We start from the raw sequence: 19,692 nt of genomic DNA, 5'->3' as shown, positions 1-19,692 counted from the left end.
AATTAAGGCAGTTCTGAAGGCGAAAGGGGGTCAAACACAGTATTAGTATGGTGTTCCTAATAATCCTCTATGTGAGTGTATGTGTATGTAATAGTGGAATTGACATCAAAATTCACTTTTAACTTTAAAATCAGTGCTTTAATAGTAGTAAATAATAGTTCTTTATGTAGTTAAATATTTTTTATTTGAATTAATTAAAAAAGCCGTTTCATGGTTGAAACAGGACATAGAAAGTAATTAGTAAAAAGTAACTAAATACTTCTTCGAGAAGGTAATTTGTACAGTAATCAAATTTCATTAAATGGTAATTAGTAACTAGTAATTAATTACTTTTCAGAGTAACTTACCCAACACTGTAGCTTGTACAATACTATGTGTTCCATTTGCAACAACATAATGCTGAATAAATGATGACGTGACAGAATTCAAATCTTAATTCTTTCATTTTCATTACTCATTAACTTATTACTCACTACATTCAAGTACTTTCTTTTTAACACTCACTGAACGACACACAGTCTAAAAGGAAGTGACGTCATCTGACCTCTGTGCCATGGAAACCATCTACATTCCTGACAGATGACAGGAAGTCCGGCAGTCTGACAGGAAATGGACATGACAACGGAAAGGAAATAACACGTGTCCGGGAGTCCTGTGCAGATGTAGGCAGCCTCTCTTCTCATCTGGGTCATTCTTACAAAAAGTGCGTTTTGTGACTGAAAGCTTCAAGAAAGATTTACTTAATTTTTAAGTGTATTGGTATCATTATTTCCCTATACATATTGTTTTAAAGTCTCTCTTTAGAAAATCAACTTCCTGTCCAAACTCAACATTGAAATGTTCTTACATTTTTTGAGGAAAAGCAAATATTGTATACTAACAGTGTATACATTCTCCCGTATGGGACCTACTTTAAAACACAAAAACCATATGATCTTTGTATCACACCAGACAGATTCAGTTTTGTTAATATTCAAACCCCTTGGCACCCTTTTAATCAATTCACACCAGCCGTGACCCAGTTGGAGTACAGCTGTTCAGTACTGGCTTGCCAGATCTGCGCAGTTCAGTAGTTAAGAGTCCATCCCAAAGGGAACTACATCTAGTAAATGAATAGACACTATCTAGCAAATGAGCTGTAGGAGAGAGAGAGAACTCATCAACGTCTTCATACATCTGCTGTAAATGAGCTTTATTAAGCTGTGAAGAATATATAGGAAATTGGCTTCAAAATTACAATCACAAATACACCAGCTACAGTCGAAGCGTTCGTACTTCACAAAGATACGACATCTCAACGTCCTTACACGACATGAAAAAACGACAAGTATAAAATTCAGCTTAAAATCAAAATAATACACAGGCACGTATGTGTGCATGCAGATGAACCTACAAATCAACACGCACGGTTCATTTGTTTGTCAGCTCTCTAAACGTGGCAAAAAATGCGTGGTCAAATGCTAAATAAAAGCAGATAAAAGCGGCATTGTAAAAAAATAAATAGGAAACAGCTGAATAATTGCAGGACATATGTGGCTGTCGCAGGGATGGAGGAGGGGCTACAGAGTGAGGGGCGGGGCTTCCCAATTACCTGCAGGCGGAGAAAGTAGTTTTATAAAATGGATTTTGCCAAAGCACCAAAAATCTGACGACATGATGGAGTGTGTTTACCTGTCCAGGCGATTGACTACATCCCTGACGGTGTTAATCAGGTGCTGGTGCTCCTGTGGGTTGGAGAGAATGATGTTGTGAAGCCTCTTCATGTAGGAGTCGACGGATTCCAATGTGGGCGTCTCTCCACTGCCTGCAAGAGTCCATTTTGAAATAATCAATCAAATAGATTTGCAAAGCACGTTGTAACCATAATCTACACAATATCTTATAGTGCGTCATTTTGTCGTACCAGGTAGAGGTACGGTAGAGAAGCTGTGCGTGAGGGCCGAGCGCAGCGTTTCCAGGTGCTGGTGCAGGAGGCTGTTTCTCGTGCGTTCCTGCAGCACGTCTCCTTCCAGACGGTCCACGGCCGAGCGCATGCTCTCCACGTGCTTCTGCAGCGCCGCGTTACGCTCCTCATATTCCATGTTTGTCTTTCTGAGCTGTCGCAATTCAGCCTCTCGCGCTAAAACACACACAGGCATGATAAGATGTGTGCCGCTATTACAGATACGCACACACACTTGACGGCACGCCGCTCTCACCTTTACTGTGGTTCAGAAACTCTTCGGTGAAAATGGGAATATCAAACACGGAGCGATCCTTTATCTCTAGATCCTTCTGAGAGACAGAGAGAGAGAAGAGGTTGAGTGCTCAGACATCATTTATATTGAGAAAAGGCCGAGGCTCAAACTGTCAGAGATCTGTCACAGATAGGTCGGCACAGGATCAGGAAAATGGGGTTTCAGGAAAATGAAAGCATCGGATGTCATGATCTAAGCGTTCCTTGCACTGTTTGAACATTAAGCAATTATGATAATTTTATCATTCTTTGATACTACATTAACTATTTCACTTCATGGTCACGGACCTATACTCGAAATGAATGTAAAAATGATGCAAAAACGATCATTATTTATGTTTCACCTCATGATGGGATTCACCAGGAGCCTGTCTTCCAGCATCTGATAAAGAAATAGAAAGACATGATATTGTTTTAATATGACAAAGAACAAGTTCTAAGCCACACAAGGCCAAGACAGTGTGAAAAGTGTGGCTCGTACCTCCCCTGTGTCTCTTTCCTTTTTGTTTTTCTTGCACTTTCCTGGTGAAGTGTTTATAGGCCTCAGTCTTCTGATACTGCTCCAGCTCTCTCATGTAACGTTCCTTATCTCTATCTGCTTCATCCAGGTACCGCTGAGAGATAACCAGAGACAAGTTCATCCATGGCACTGTTTGTAAATTAATTGGTTTTTCAGAGACCACGCGTGTGTCCTGACCTGTTTCTCCTCCGGGGGCAGTTTGCTCCACTCGTTCCCCAGCATCCTGGTGATCTCTGGGAACGGCATATCCGGTCTATCCGCCCTCAGCTGCTCGCGGCGTTCGTTCATGAACCGGACGTACCCTGTTAGTGGAGCTTTTGGGGCGTTGCTGTCTTTCAGCGGCTTCTTCCTTCTCCTGCCTTTGGTCCAGTTGCTCCTGCGAGGTTTCTGACCAAAACATCAGTTCAATCCTCATTAACACTGAAGAACCTGCGCAGCGACCTTCTTGGTTACTGATCATGTGATCCGCTTACCTCATCTCCATTCCGCTGACTGCTGTGGTCCGTGTTGACCCCTGGTGACCCGCTCTGCTCCTCCATGACCTCTGACCTTAAGTGACACATACAGCCGTGTGTAAGGCAAAAATTCCCATTTAACTTTGATACTCAGCATTCAAAAATAGTTCAGTTTTACACAATAAAATACAATGCTGTAACGTTACAAAAGTACATAAGAGATCTAATGAGTGTGATCCTATTATATTTCATATAATTACATCATTGTGTTATATTATAAAAGTGCCCACTGGATACAATGACAAAAAAACAATACAATATTTACAAATGTATAAATATATATGTTTGTAATCTCCTTGCTATTGTCATAATTTTATCTTGAATATAATGGCAAAACGGTGAAACAATTGCATCTTGGACATCAACATAGCTAATTAATCCCACAGTAAATGATTATATTAATCATAAAACATAATATATAATAAAGTATCGAGGTATTATCATCTGATACCACGGTTAAATCCACAGCAGGTTTTGTAAAGGCTGTCACTGCCTATATTTTCTCACAACCCGTCAGATGCATTAGAATAACGTAAAACCCGACACACATTAACCTTCTCACCTGACTTGTGATCTGAAAGTGCAGTCTGATGTAAACCCGCGGGTGTATTTGTGTTTCCACGCGTTTTGCGGGGAAATTTAATAGAGAAAAAAATGTCCGAGTCAAAACAATGCAGAGAGCCGGGTGACGTCATCACGCCGCGACAGGAAGCGGACGGCTCCGTCATGCGCTCCTTTCATTCTCAAATAAGGAATTTCGCTCCCAGCACCGCAATCATAATTCTCTGAGCTTCAACGAAAGGACATCAATAAAGAAACCTTGTTTAAAACGCAATAGTTTTGCAGCATAAACAGATGTAAAGGAGAGTTTTGAGGAATTGTGCTACCATCTGCTGGACACTGGGTGCAAATGGATCGCGCTCATGGCTTGTGTCCCGTCATTACAGAATTGCTTTTTTAATAAAGTTATTTTGCATTTATATTTGTACATTAATGAAGATAACAAAACGTGTGCAGGAAAAAATACGACGAAAAAGAGGTTAACAATGGAAGTGTGGGCGAAGCCAACATGAAAAACACTCAAGTTTATTAATTACAGTTTATGACACTATTTATGCCAAGTATCTTTCAACAGGCCTATAATCAAGAAGTGCATGTAGAAAATATAAATTTGTTGCACTGCCATCTGCTGGCCCTCTTCTGCATGGTCATAATAAATCCAAACTATTTTATTCTAATGAGAGATCAAATCAAAAGGTTTCTTTTCACACATTGCTGAATAGACTAAGAAATATCATTTCAACTGTGACAGTAGCTCTGAATAGAAGTGAATCGCCCACAGCCATTCCAAATGTTTGCCTGTACTCAAGAATTGAGTGAAGGTGTAAATTACATTTGACTTCGCCCACACAGCACAGCACACACATGCCATTGTTGTTTTATACATTTTCCATTATATCAGAAAGAGTTACAGGAAAGTGTGCTAAAGGCTATAATTAATCCAGGTGCTCTGATAGATCCATTTCACGTGCACATAAAAGAAACAGTATTTTTGCTGATACTGCTCAGGCCTCAGGATCTGAGAAATGTGAACATCATTTCGTGAAGTTAATGAGGTAACCCTTAGCTGAATGGAACCATGGCATGTTGTTGTTTATAATTTTGGAAGAAATTATATCTGGACGTGAACATGCATGTGACGACCTTTAGGGGTCAGTAGTGAGCCAGTTGGAAAAATCTTGTTGTATGACCCATAAATCATTTAAAGATTATTCCTCAGTTACAGTTAATATATCAGTGATATTCATCTGAACTCTGGCAATGACAGCCTGCTGATATCAAAGTTTCACGCGATATACATTTTATGTGGTTTTATTATTGTTATTTTGCCATTCAGTGGGGCAGATCAATAGAAGAGCTGTGAGTGTCCCTAGAGTCACACTGGCCAAGAGGATCTATGGATTATAAAAATTGCTTTGCTGTTGGTCCCAGTAATTTGGGTCAGAATTGTGATACCATGCTAAGTTGTTCTTCTCTGGGCGAGACCGGAGAACATGCATGGGTGTCCAATATATTATTGAACTCTTATGGGCTATAATAGTTAATAATATACAAATAATACAGAAATATTGAAACATACTAATAGAGTTTCATCTGAACCATCAATGATGCAAAAGAGATATGTTCATAATAGTGAGATAAAATATAGGTTAAAATGTAAAGCAAATTATTGTAGATTTACTGATATGTGGTAACTCACAGAGCAAACAAATATTTACTGTCTCCTAATGGATTAAGGAAGCAGATTTGTAAATATTCCACGTCTTATCTATGCCTGCTGTCTTTCTGTGAGTAAGGTGACGTTTCAGTGAGCAGAAGTGGGTCAAAACCTCTTTGTCAATGTCTCTGTGTGATGTGTGCATCTCTCTTTACCCGTGTTCCTGACAGGTGTTTGACACCAGCTTGAGTCTATTGGTTCACACTGAGAGCGAGAGAGTCTGTGTTTAATGTCCATTAAAGGAGGAAATTTGTATAATATCAGGTATCTGTTTTGAATTCATTCGTCTGCAATATGTTACCAAATCAGTGTGATCCGACATTAAAATAAATAAAATACAAAATTACAATGACCAAACATTCATATCGTTTTTAATACACAGCCAACTTTTATAAGTTGTTGTGACCCCGTGAGCCTCTAGACATTTGGCAATTTATTAACTGTATGAGTAATTCTGATGGTTAATTCATGAAAGCGTTTTGGACAACATCACTGCAAAATGTTAGAGGTTAAAAACGTTAAAAAGACAAACAGATTGTCTGTCCAGATGTCTTTGATATTCTGCATAAAAATATTAGCAATAATGCACAGTCAGCATGGAAGGCATTTTAATCCACTGACTGAGACTTTAAATGAACTCCATGCTCATAAAACATCTATAATTTCTTTTATATCTTTAATGTCTAGACTTTTTGTAGGTGCAGCGTGTGTGTGATGTTTCAGAAAAGGTCTAGCGACCCCTGGTGTTCATGCTGAACTATTGTAAAAGCACAGTGATGCCAAAGTATATTGTGTGCATGGAAAGTTTTTGCAAAGTGTGTCATCGCTTTCTCTTTCTCCCTCTTACACCACCCAAAAGTCCCAGCTGCCTACCAGATGGCAAAATTTGCCCTGAAAATATTTACCCTTCCTTTCATTGCGCTGGAACATTTGCCAAATGACACATGCCTTAGAACCCTTCTAACAAGTGAAGCGAGCGAGCGAGCGAGAGAGAGAGAGAGAGAGAGAGAGAGATCTTTCTCAGTTGGATAGGGATCCCAAGCTCTCAAACAAGGTCCCTCAAAGGTGTGTGTTTTTGTCTCTTTCATGGATAGAAGAATCACCTGCAAACTTTAAATGACGTGCTGCTCTCACTGTTGTTTCTCCATCTTTGTTCGGCATTTCAGTGATAGTCTCAGCCTCAGACGTCATGCCCACGGACCGTTGGCTAAACGTCTGATGCATAAGGAACACTTTTCTGGAAACTCTTCAGCACGTTCCAAGTCGTCATCTGATTGGTTGAATTTCAGAGGGTTTCCTGGAGACATACTTGTCTCGTTCTTTAACAGTCTGCATGGAAACAACACGAAGCCGTACAATCGAAGTAATCCAGATACATCTGTAAGATGTCTGCTAAAGATCTGGAGATCTGGGAAACATCTGATGTGTAAAAACATCTGCTAAACATCTTAGAAAGAGCTGTTGTACATCCATTCTAAATCATACACATTTTACAGACGTCTTCTAGAGGTCTATATGACATCTGACAGCAGACATCTCAGCATGAGCAAACAGCATCTGCCAGATGTCTTGCAGATCAAAGATGAACGTGTGCTATCAGGGAAGCTGTCGTGTTTACAACGGTTGCTATAAGAATTCATCACGATCGACTAAACGCTTCATTCTTGAAAGTATGCGAGGTTCACGGGATAAACTTATAATCAGTTTGTTGCTGTTAAAGTTTGACACGTTCGTGATTGTACACCGGTCTGTGACTGCGGGGACATTTCCACGCCTCCTATCATGTCGCGGCACAAAACGAAAAGTGATTGGTTGCTTTACCTGTCAGTCATATGGGCGGGCCTTGGCCAAAGAAAGCGACGATGAGTCCCAGACCTTCAGTATGTATGCGAGACTGTTTCTGCGCTGACATCACACCTTAGTAACAAAGGAGGAATTTTAATCAAATGTCTGTCTTTAAACCAGATGTTATGAGGTTCAGAAGAGGTGACCGAGTGGAAGCAGAAGCAGACAGATGATGCTCTCATGATTCTTGAGTCCTGACACATGTCATCAGCTTCTGCTTATCGTTTAAATCACTTATAGAATTACATTTGTATACTTAAAGTGTGATGTAGGTTTGAGGTAAAAGATCTGGACTATAAACCATGTGGCTGCAGGTTTAAGCCTTAGTGTACAGTATGTCATTTTTAGTATTCTATTGACATAAATGCAATATAATCTACATAACTATGTCTTCAGAGGTGTATAAAGACCTTACATAAAGAAGCGTTATGTTTTTATTACCTTAGAATGAGCTGTTTTCAAAAAGGACCACTCTCAGCCCTTTCAGAAATCAAAACATTCACTTCGGATTACCAACAAGAGCAACTCAGAGGACATCCTGAGCCGAACATCTGCCAGCTCATTTATCTGAACTTCATAAGCTCCTGTTTACCGCTTGTTGTTTCCTCCAGGGCCACAGGAGGGCTTTTCTTTTTTTGACCCCTGCGAGGTAAATTTCCCTCATAATTAATCTCTTTTAATTGTGGGTTACTCATTGTTGCGACGACGTTAATCCTCGAGTCTAATCCGCAGACACACGCATTGGTTTCCCAGCTCTGAAAGTTGCGAGATTACGAATGATAATAAATGAGTTTCATCTATAATGAAGCCAGAATTACTCTCCGCTGTTAGCTTCACCGAGAGCCATTAAAACAAAGGCGGTGGAGAGGAATCAAGTGGCCAGGACAAACTTTCGCCCCTTGAGAAGCGTGCTGCTGTATAATCACATTTCCAGGCTGTTAATTGAAAAGCAGATTGTTAATCTTCTCTTTCTGGAGGGCTCATAATTACCGTCGCTCAGCGGCGTCTGGAAGATTAAAGTCATCAAAAAATCGGCCTCACCTTCATGAAAGGGCACAAACACGCGGTCACTTTCCATCATGGTTGCTCGTCACCACGTGTCTGGTACTTTTGAGACATCAGATTGGAGTTTGAATGAGATTTTAACCAAATTTGGGCAAACTATCCAATAAACTTTCATTTTTGGTAAACGTGATGGTAATTCATGCATGCGAACACGGCAGTGAGAATGTTGTAAACAGTGTTCCCTATAATGAACACACTCAGAGCTGAAGGATCGATATATCGCCCTGACACAAGTCCAGAGACTTTACTGACAGAAATTATACAAGATTCCTGAAGCTTAACTAAACCAGAGCTATCTGATACTGAAACTAAACAGTAGTGTTCCACAATTTTTTCAAAGTAGGTCTAAATTTAAACCACATCACCCAGATGTGTTCAGCCTGAGGTGTGCCAAAAACAACAACACACTCACAGATGTTTAAGTGCCACAGGTGTCTTCTTCTGACATACATAGGCCTACATTCTTGTCATGTGTTGCTCTAATTAGAAAGAGAGAGAGAGAGAGAGAGAGAGAGAGAGAGGAAGTCTTCCACATCCAGACCTTATGTTCCAGATACCACAAAACCAGCATTGTATATTAACAATGTATGCACTAAACATTTTATGGATCTTAATACTTCCACAGACTATATTAATATTCAATTTACTGATATTCATTTAACAACATTCATATTTACATTTATTCACGATAATTTGATATTTACATCCACTTTATTTATTGTTTGCTAGCAGGGTGTGAAGACCCCAGTATGTGCTTCACGTTTATTTCATCAAGCATATTTAACTCAAGTTTCAATTGGTATACTTGTAGTATAATCATAAGTAAACTATTTCAATACTGTTTTGTACAAAATCAACACAATTTTAAGTATACTTCAGGTGCTACAAGAGTAGTGCACAACTATGTTTTTATTTATTCCAGCTTCACTGCAATTGAACCTATAAGGATAGTTTACTGGTGCAATACTTGTAGCACATTTCTAGTTTATGAAAGTAAACCGAAGTACACTATTAAATTAGTAGTTTTTATGTTATTACGTTTTCTTTAAGTAAACTTCCTTAAAGTTTACTATTCATATTATTTTTGCACATTAAGTATACTACTACATCAATGTTGCTATTTAGGTATTGATTTTAATACTTGAATTATAAAGTGTACTTAAAGTTTCACGTTTTATTTAAGCTATTCCACCTCAATGCTGGTCAGTATGTAAAGTTGAAAAATATTTAAAGTCCACTTAGTCCAAAGAGTAAACACAACTAAGCCAAGTGTACTTAGAACACTACAAGATACTTATGATTTTCAGGTCAAGTATAAACCAAAAATACTTGTATTCTGTTCGTAAAAGTCAAGTGTTATTTTAAGTTTATTGTGCATAAAAAGTAGACTAAAGTATACTTCATTATCTTTTTGTTTAAAAGAAGTATACTTATAGCACACTTAAAGGCTAGCATTTTTTTGTCATTCACTACCCTATAGAGTGATTGATGATAGATTGAGTTATTTTACAGGGTGGTTTATTTACATTTAAGTTTACCTGTAATATTAAGATATTCAATATGTAAAGCAGACTTCGGTTTAATTCTGTACAGCATTACATAAATCGATGTTCACTGGGTTGTATAGAATCATTTAAATACCCGTCTAGGTACTGAGCTCCATTAAAAGAACAGAATGGGAACATGCATGTTTTGATGAAAATCACAGCGAAAACGCTGCCCAGCAAATTGGTAGAAATGTCTGGAGCATCTGGGATCATGAAGGGCTAGAAGCGTTAGGAGCTCGTGATTGGTGATTAGAGACGAGCGAGATCACAGTGTGTGTGTGTGCTACAGTAATTAGCAGCTGTGTCACAGAGCTCAGGTGCTGCCGAAAGGTGCCAGAACCTCCCTCATCCCCCCAACCACACCGGTCAGTGGTCCAAACGCGGTTTCATCTTCAGCGAGAGAGCTTAAGCACTACAGTCTTTACAAGTATAGGTCAGTAACACACACATACTTGTCATGTAACACCCATCAGGATGTTTTTAGCAGGCTTGAGCATGTAGATCCTTATCGATTAAGAGAAGATACGTGGCTTCTGATGTTCAGATTTGGTGTGAGTAATCGAAGGCCAATAATATTGCTGTAGGGCATTTAAGGAATCACTCCGCCCTCGCGCTGGCTCAGGGTCCTGTTGGAGGTTACCGCAGTCATTGATTTAAGGAAAAAATAAAAAGAGGAGCTGCTCTCTGGAGAAACGCTTGAAGCTTTCAGCAGGAGAGAAACGGACTTTGCGTGTTTTAATGTGAGAGTAAATCAATATCTGCATTTAGATTGCTCAAGTAGGAGCCCAGAAACAGCAGCAGACATTTAGGTCAAAGTGATGAAGCTGCATCACTGTATGGTGGATTTCCAAAGTGATGGAGACCGTATCTTATAGTTCAGTTTTTCATTTGATGTTTAAATAGTGTTGAGTAATTATAAGCTCAAAGAACACAATGAATTGTTTTAATTGTCAATTGTTAATATTCTTTATATTTATTTTGGTAAAAAAGTACATTATTCTATGTGGCCATGTTTACATTTTACATTTTATTTGAGTTATTTTCCAAAAAACACAATATTTCATATGGATATTTGATCTTATAATACATTTAAATGATACAAACTATTGTTAGCTGTTGTGTTGTAACTATTATCAATGTACCCTAATAAATCCTTCTTGTACCATTTATGATACAATAGATGGTCGAATGGTTTGCAGAATTACTTTGATCTTTATTCTTATATGTAAAATGAAAGCCCATTTATTTAAAATGACTAAAAATGTAATTATTTAATTAATGATATTATTATTATTATTTAATATTAATGCGCAATTATTAAAAATGACTGAATTCTATGTTTAATAAATAATATTATTCTTGTTATCTTAAATATGAATGACTATTTATTTAATAGTTAGATATTGAATATGATTTGATATTTAATAATGATATTAATGCAGTCTATAGTATTAACACTTATTTAATATTTGTGTTTATTCTTTTAAATGCGATGAAAAAAATGAAAACCATCAAGGATATATGATTTTAATGGAATCTATAACTACAGTATAACAGTTTCTGTGGTCTGTATGTGATGGGGATGTTGTTTTGTGGATGGAAACCATAAACGTTTTTTGTTTTAAGGGTAAACTTTTGTGGGTCTTTAGTAAAAGTATTGTTTTTGTGTAGCTGGTGAAGCATCTTTAGTATTTTTCTTAAAGAATTCTGCAGAAATCAAACGCCTATACTATTTTTAATGAATCAGCATCTGATTGATGGAAATCTGGACGCTGTGCTCTTTCTGCACTGCGGTCAGTGTTGTTTATTGATGCAGACACGTGATGACACATTTTATTTAGAGTCCATTGACTACCACTTTATAGCAAGGTACACTTTGATAGATTTATTCACCGGGTTCACAGAAATTTGATCGCATCGTGACCACTGCGTGTAAAAGAGTTCTCACCTGGTGTGTGTGTGTGTCCGGTAAGATAATTCCGGTCACGGCTGATGCTGCAGTCATGCATGATCTGCTTGTAAATCACTTGGACATTGAAAGATTAAACATGATGTTTGTGTGTGTGTGCGTGTGTGTGTGTGGCAATAAATGTCAAAGTGTGACTCAGACTCATTGCTGTTTTAGTCTAATGGTAAAGGACGCGAGAGCTGATAGAAAGGTTGCAGGTTTATTTGCGCTTGTTCATGACCCCAACGTGTTTCAGGTGTCTGAGAGAGAATAGTTTAAGCACAGATTGCTCCTGCGCACGGTAGTAAATCTCAGGGAAATGGTCGGTGAATAACATGGAAGGTGCTGGAAAGGTCATATGTTCAATTCCAGAATATATTGATTTAGACACAAAATTGAGAGTTTTATTTATTTCATTCTTTAAATAAAGACTTTCCAATCTTTCTTTGCATCAGTTTCTATTCAGCAAAGAACCCACTGAGTGCTGTGTGTGTTGGTTAAACTGCGAACAGCACAGATTGTACATGTTCAATTGCATGTGGCCAATTATGGATGTGACATTTTCAGTCAAATCTTAAAATACATATTCTCAGAAAGTGTATTTACTACCATTATATTGAGCCATCTGTTTATATTTTACCGAACCCCTGATGACATCAGAAGAATATCAGTCTGCACAAGTGTTTTTAAAAGAAGGAAAATTGAATGGGTTACGGATGAGACAAAAAAACAGATGCACGCTTTTAAGAGACAAGATACTTTGTTGGATTTCTGGGAATTAAAATGTGCAGGAATACGCCCTTTCCACATGACGTCACACATCTTCCGTTCTGCCGCGAAGCATTATATGGTTAACAATATGTGACCCTGGACGACAAAACCATTGGTAAGGGTCAATTATTTGAAATTGAGATTTCAAAAGCTGAAAGATGAAGAAATAAGCTTGCTATTGATAGTATATGGATTGTTAGGATTGGAAACTTACTTAATATCCTTTATAATATTTGGCAAAAAGGAAAATTACTAAAAATGTTCCCGTGCTACTTTGTCCAGGGTCACATATATTATACGGTTATTAATTGTATTTACATAAAACGAAAGGGCCCTCATGTAAACCAAACTTTTCACACTCGCTAATGATTTTAAAATATATGTTATGACACTGAAACAATTTGATAATAAAAAAGCTCTGAAAACATGTAATAGTTTAAAAGCACTTACCTATTTAATGATTATTTTTCTATTTTTTTTATTAAAAAATGTCTCTCTCTCTCTGGCTAATGGGATTTAACATTGATGTTTTATGTCTTTGAAAAAGAAAATCTGCATGTAATAAAAGGAATAAAAGCAGTGTAAGGTTATATCCGCTAGCGCCTCAGAATGTTGTTTACCTAATCCCTTGCACAGCTGTCACAAAAACGGCTAGATGATGTACAACCTCATGCAGACAAATTTTGCTTATGATAAGATCAAAGCTGGATAAAGTATACAAATGCTTCATTGACCAGTACCTGTTTGATCATGAAGGTATGTGTTTTGTTTTCTTTTTGTGTTAGCGAAGGTGCTAGGATAAGTACTTGAAGTGTTTTGTCAGTTTTTCTGTCACTGTTGTTAAATTCCAGCCAACCGCAAAACAGAAGTTTTTTTAGTCTTCTACTTTGTTGCAAGATGGATGTCATGATACACTGCGTTACGAGAAGGCGGAAGTTAAGTGACGACAATGTGAAAAGGGCCTATACCCAATAATTTTAATGTGTCAGTTTATAAGCAATATGGACCATTAGGGATGTGATGACTCACTTTCCAGACTATATTTAAAAAAATAAAACTCACAAAAACACATTTACTCTGCAGAAAAAACCTGTGAAAAATGAATCCCATTGACTTTCATTGTTGTCACACCTGGGTAATAATATCATCTATCCCAATGTTCAAATTATTACATTTAAAATAAACTTGATTCTGCCAGTTTACGAGCCTCTTTTCCTAGACGGCACCACCTTAAATATCTGACATGTTTATGAGGATCATATTTATGAGGACAACGTTCAAATGCCCTCAAACATGCAGTGAAACCCACATCCACACACACCAGGAGATCTTCTTTTAAGACAGATGTCGTCTCTGCGTGTACAGTTCACACACACACACACACACGGTTGTGATAAACGAGGAACAGAGCCATCACGCTGACAGGCTTTGCACCCACAATTTAATTGGAAAACATGGCTCATCATTTAAATGAGACATTCGTACGCTTTCGTTCAAACGACAATAAATCACCATAACTGTCCCATTTTCAGCTCCATCCATTTTTAAAATGTGTCACGTCTGCACAGGTCTCTACGGTATCTTCCCTTCCGGCGATTTGAAGATCCCATCACACAAAAACCATTAACCCCGCACACGCGGAGCTTCGAGTATGACAAATATGATGCCAGATGGGGTGGGGAGTAAAGACGAGAGCAAAATGCAGATGCAAATAAGAAATGAAAGGTTCAGGTGTTAAGAACAGGTGAGGGGTGTAAAAAAAGGTGATAAGGTGTGTAGAACAGGTGTTCAAGTGTTAGAGCCGATGCCAAATGGTTTATTATACATATGCTATGTTTAAAACGAGCAAAATAATACGATTTATTTTCATCAAACTCACATTATTTCCTAATTAACTCCGTTATAGTATTTGGATCAGAAAAAGGCCTCAAGTCAAAACAGAAGAATCAGCCGTATGTTTCATAAATACTATTAAAAGACGGGAACTTTAAAACCGCCAGACACACACACATATATATAGACAGTATATATATATATATATATATATATATATATACGCACATAGATATACTACACATTATCTTTATTCTTTACTTTACAGTCAGTGTTTTATATTCCACGTTCTTCTTTTTTCCTGTGAGCGTGGATTTGCTTATTAAGACTAATGGTTCATGTAAGCACAAGACTGTTTATATGGTGACTTATAAAGATCCAATAAAAAGAAATTGTTATTTTTTGAAGGACCCTTATAAAAACAGATCAATCACTGTGTACCCTGAGGAGGTGCATACGATAAAAAGACCACATAAAACAATATATATAGAAAATACAGAGGTATGAGACAGAAATGATGAAAGATGAGAAAACATCTTGAATAAAATAAATGCCAGTATGCATTAGTGTGACACGCAATACAAAACGTTTTTTATAGCATGTATATTGAATTCAATTTATCACATTCACACGTGGGCATGGGACGGTTCTGTGTAGTCTTGTATAGAATTGAAATGGAAAACAAAGTCAGTGATGAAGAAAGAAGAATGTGGGCCACCTGTGAATATCCGTATTACAAAGATTGACCTGAATAGATCTGAACTGTATTATACATTCAGATATTATTTTTCATTTAACACTAGACACGTGTTCCTGTTTCTTTCTTTCTCCAAAGATTGAGGTGTTGAGGACATTAGCTTTAGCTTCCACTAGGAAAGCATTGCACTTTTGACATCGACTGTTGCTATGACTACCGCTTCCTTTCCTGCTTTTGATATGTGTACCTTCAAACGAATTGAAACCCAACGGACCACATCAGAAATAATTTCCTCTCTCACCTGAACGCATTTTTAGACTAAATGTGCTCCGACCCCCATACATCAGTATGATTTTAATTGTAAGGCTCAAGATTACTGCCCCCCACAGGCCGAACATTAATACCACAACTGCAGATCAAAAACGGCCCCCCTGAGAGCATGTGAGGACAGAATGGGGAACAGCTGAGATCAGAATTCTTAAAAAAGATCTTGAACAACATGAGCTTTAAATGAAGCCGTAGCTTTTTTTCAAACTCGGCTCCTGCAGATATTATGCACAATTAACGACCGAATGGCTCTTTTTAGTAAGATAATATTATAGGCGGGGGGGGGGGTTTGTAGTCAACCAATTAAAGATCAAAAATAGGTTGAAACGTCACAAGAGGCATTCACCCCACATAACAAATACTGTAGCGTATTGCTAACTATAAGAAAATGGTGGTGAAGTTTCTAGATACTTCAGTGTTTTTGAATATTTCTACCATAGTAAATATCACAGTATACTACAGTCGCTATATTACAATATTCACAACAGTGTATTCACTATGGGTAATACTACAGAATACTATACTATAATAGTGCACACTACAGTATACTACAATCTACTATGTTTCCCTGATAGCAAACATAAATGTAGATGTTTATATGATGACTGCATTTACATCTGCAAGATGTATTGTTTTACTTTACTTACTTTAGTTGTCTTCTGTCAGATATCATATAGACATCAAAATTTGTCTGTAGATGCTTATGATTTAGAATCTACGTAAAACGGATCTTTCTAAGACGTCTATCAGATGTTTTTTCACAGCAGATGTTTTCCAGATCTTTAGCAGACATCTTACAGACGTACCTGAGCTTTGTGGGTTTACAATAGACCGTTTCATCGGACGTGCAAGTGTATTATTATTTTACTGTTTAATAATTGTATTATTGTATTATACATGATTTGTTATAACAATTTGTTAAATGGATGCTGTAGTTTGGTCGCATTTAAACAAACAGTATGGTGCATTGACATCTAGTGGTTGAGCGTGGTATCGCAGTCTAAATTCAAAATATTGGAGAGGCAAGTTTAGCCAAGTAACGGTTCTTTTCAGTTTCTTTTAAATGTTGTCAGATATAATTTACAGGCACTCTATTGTTTGTGAATGCGTACCGAAAGTTAAGGTTGTGTCACAAAAGTGCGCATGCGCAGTAACGTTTGTTTATGTTGCTTATATGAAACCATCTATAATAAATCCAATTCTTTATGTGGGACGAATCAATGCCAGGAAGATAGACCCAGGGGTCCTTATGTAAAAATATACGCAAAGTTGGTGAGGACATGCAAACGTCTGCTAAATAAACAAAAAAACAATGTCACACATCCTACAGAATAAACAAACCCCACGACATTTCGTTTTGCTTGCGTCTGCACGTGTAAAAACAGAGCTTTGTCTGGATGAGCAAATACTCATTTAATCTAATGAACAGATGAAGAATAGCCTGACACATACCCGAGAGAGAGGAACAACATGAGCGAGCACGAGTATTACTCATAGAAAGACTGGCACAAAGAGATTAAACCACTTTAAATGAACAAAATGTGAATCAGGCAAACAGATTAAAGTTGAACGGTTATTGATGTCCGCTCCTCAAAGCTTCAGACTCACCTTGGAGTGATTTAACACAGAAGGTACTAAACATAATCCCATGCAATATCTCTGCCAATGTCACTAAATAACACACAGAAAACTTGTCCGTCGTCTGAGAAACGGATTTGATGAAGACAATGAATAAATCAACGGAGTCTTGTATAGAAACAGTGTCATAGCTACATTTGTCTGACCCTTCGTTCGTGTTTTAAAGGAATTTAGGAGGATAGAGTCAAACGTTTCTTCCGTGGAAAACAAAATAAAATAATTTGAGAAATGTCTCCATGGTTTGTGTCAATGGAAGTCAATGTGGATCAGTGTTTTTTGGTTCCCAGCATTCTTCAAAATATCTTCTTTTGTGTATTGAAGAAAAAATAAAGTCACATGTTTAGAATAACATGGAGGTGAATAAAAGATGAAATATTTTTCTTAATTAGGTGAACTATGCCTTCAAGTAATTTTCTACACACACATTAATCTGTGTTTAATCTTTATGATAGTGAGTTATCTGTAAATATATATTTACAAAATGTCTGATCTCAAGTTGGCCGATTCGATTGCAGTACACTGTAAAAAAATCCAGTAAGAAAACGTACATTTTACGGCAGCTGGGGCATCAGAAATATAGTCCTACCTTAAAAATGGCATATAAAAATTAGGGCTGTCAAAAGATTAATCACGATTAATCGCATCCAGAATAAAAGTTTGTGTTTACATAATATATGTCTATGTACTGTGCATATTAATTATGTTTTTATAAATACAAACACATGTAGACATATTTAGCAAATATTTACATGTATTTATTTATATTTACCAACAATTGAAATTATATATAAATGCTTTAACATTTTTAGATTCTTCTTAAATATGAGCATGGATGTGTATGTTATACTTAAAATACAAAATTATTATGCACAGCACACAGATATATATTATGTAAACACAAACTTTTATTCTGGATGCTATTATCTGCGATTAAGCGTTTGACCGCACTAATAAAAATAAATATTTTTCCTGTTTTTCTGTAAATTTGCAGTCATTATCTATAATTTGACGGTATTAAAAAAACAGGAACATTCTGGGGAAAAAAAACAGTTAAATTGCAGTTTGACACAAGCACTGTGTTGTTTGTACACTTGAGGATGCATGCATTAGTTTTTGACCGTGAGAAATACAGGAACGGTTTGAATGCTAATTTAGTCTTTAAAAAAAAGTGACCCAGTTTGGGAAGCAGCGATTCAAGGCAAAACCGAGTGATGTAGATAACAGAAATAAATGAAGCGCCTCGTGTGAAAGTGACTTCTATAAGCATCTCACAAATTAAAACGTGAGGGTAACGCATGCAAATCTTCTCTACAAAATAATGGATATTCTGATTACATGTCGAACTAAAACCCTGACGGAGACTCCGGTTGAGGTGAAACCGTATTAAGTGCATGTATAATCTCTGTATCCATGACAATTCTGCCACCAAATCCGGAATAATAAAGCTGTACAGGAGCATTAAGGATCCGAATGCAGTGCCTGCAGAGCGCTCACGGTTTAGGGCACGTTAATCTCTAGTCTAAAGTTACACAAACTGATGAAGCATGCAAAAATGTAACATCGGTGCACTTAAAGTGAAGCTAATGTATTGCGACGGAGGCCTGGACAAAAAAAGGCAGTAGTGAGTAAACAAAAGGGCGCATTAATGCGGAGGCCCTACTGCGGGCCAGAGCCGTGATCCTCTGGGATTGTGAGCAGCATGACATCTGATATACAGTATATACTCGGATAGATATTCTGCTTTATCTGAGGATGGCAGCTGCGTGGAAACGTGAGTTTGTGGTGAGATTTTGGAATCTGATGTGAAGCATATGGAGATGCCTTTGTGTATTCACAGGTCTATTTGAGGACTGCAGTATGGTTCGTTCCCGTCGTCCCGTTTAAAATATGTTACGTAAACACATATGTTTGTGTTGGTATTTATAGTACATTGTATTTCTATACAAACACTACAACTGGCTTTGTAGAATATTTTGAGGTCCGGACACAAAAGATTACTATTAACATTTTAATTATTTAGGCAAAAAAAGTTTACATTATTTGAAATAAATATTATAAATATTAGTTAGGGAATTTGTTTTTTTTAACGTAATGTAATGTAATGTAATGTAATATCATATAATATAATTTTAAATTATATTATATAATATATTTGATCTAACAATTAAGACATATGACAATTAACTGCACATTATATATTGGTATAATATAATATAATATAATATAATATAATATAATATAATATAATATAATATAATATAATATAATATAATATAATATAATATAATATAATATAATATAATATAATATAATATAATATAATATAATATAATATATGATATGATAGGATAGGATATAATATATTTAGGGTTAGGGTTAGGGATATATTTGATCTAACAATTAAGACATATGACAATTAACTGCACATTATATATTGATATAATATAATATAATATAATATAATATAATATA

At 36.8% G+C, this 19,692-nt stretch overlaps 1 protein-coding gene across 3 annotated transcripts; it reads right to left on the bottom strand.

Annotated features, from left to right (window-relative positions):
- Positions 1 to 1,177: 1,177 nt before the first annotated feature.
- On the bottom strand, positions 1,178 to 3,968 carry hmg20a (high mobility group 20A). Of its 3 annotated transcripts, none has more exons than XM_056740108.1 (9): positions 3,834 to 3,957; positions 3,230 to 3,305; positions 2,934 to 3,143; positions 2,718 to 2,850; positions 2,581 to 2,618; positions 2,199 to 2,271; positions 1,904 to 2,119; positions 1,672 to 1,804; positions 1,178 to 1,591 (listed from the first exon to the last, which is right to left on the bottom strand). In XM_056740108.1, exons 2-9 carry the CDS (start codon positions 3,293 to 3,295, stop codon positions 1,588 to 1,590), a joined length of 873 nt encoding a protein of 290 aa, XP_056596086.1. In that variant the 5' UTR covers positions 3,296 to 3,305; positions 3,834 to 3,957; the 3' UTR covers positions 1,178 to 1,587. The 3 variants fall into 3 exon arrangements, with proteins under 3 accessions (XP_056596086.1, XP_056596085.1, XP_056596084.1); XM_056740107.1 differs by having other exon boundaries at positions 2,199 to 2,274; positions 3,834 to 3,955; XM_056740106.1 differs by lacking the exon at positions 1,178 to 1,591 and having other exon boundaries at positions 1,668 to 1,804; positions 2,199 to 2,274; positions 2,581 to 2,850; positions 3,834 to 3,968.
- Positions 3,969 to 19,692: the final 15,724 nt, after the last annotated feature.

Source organism: Triplophysa dalaica, chromosome 24, assembly GCF_015846415.1.
Source record: "Triplophysa dalaica isolate WHDGS20190420 chromosome 24, ASM1584641v1, whole genome shotgun sequence".
Taxonomy (NCBI): domain Eukaryota; kingdom Metazoa; phylum Chordata; class Actinopteri; order Cypriniformes; family Nemacheilidae; genus Triplophysa; species Triplophysa dalaica.
The sequence above is the reverse complement of the archived record's forward strand: the minus strand, read 5'-3'. Positions and strand labels throughout refer to the sequence as shown.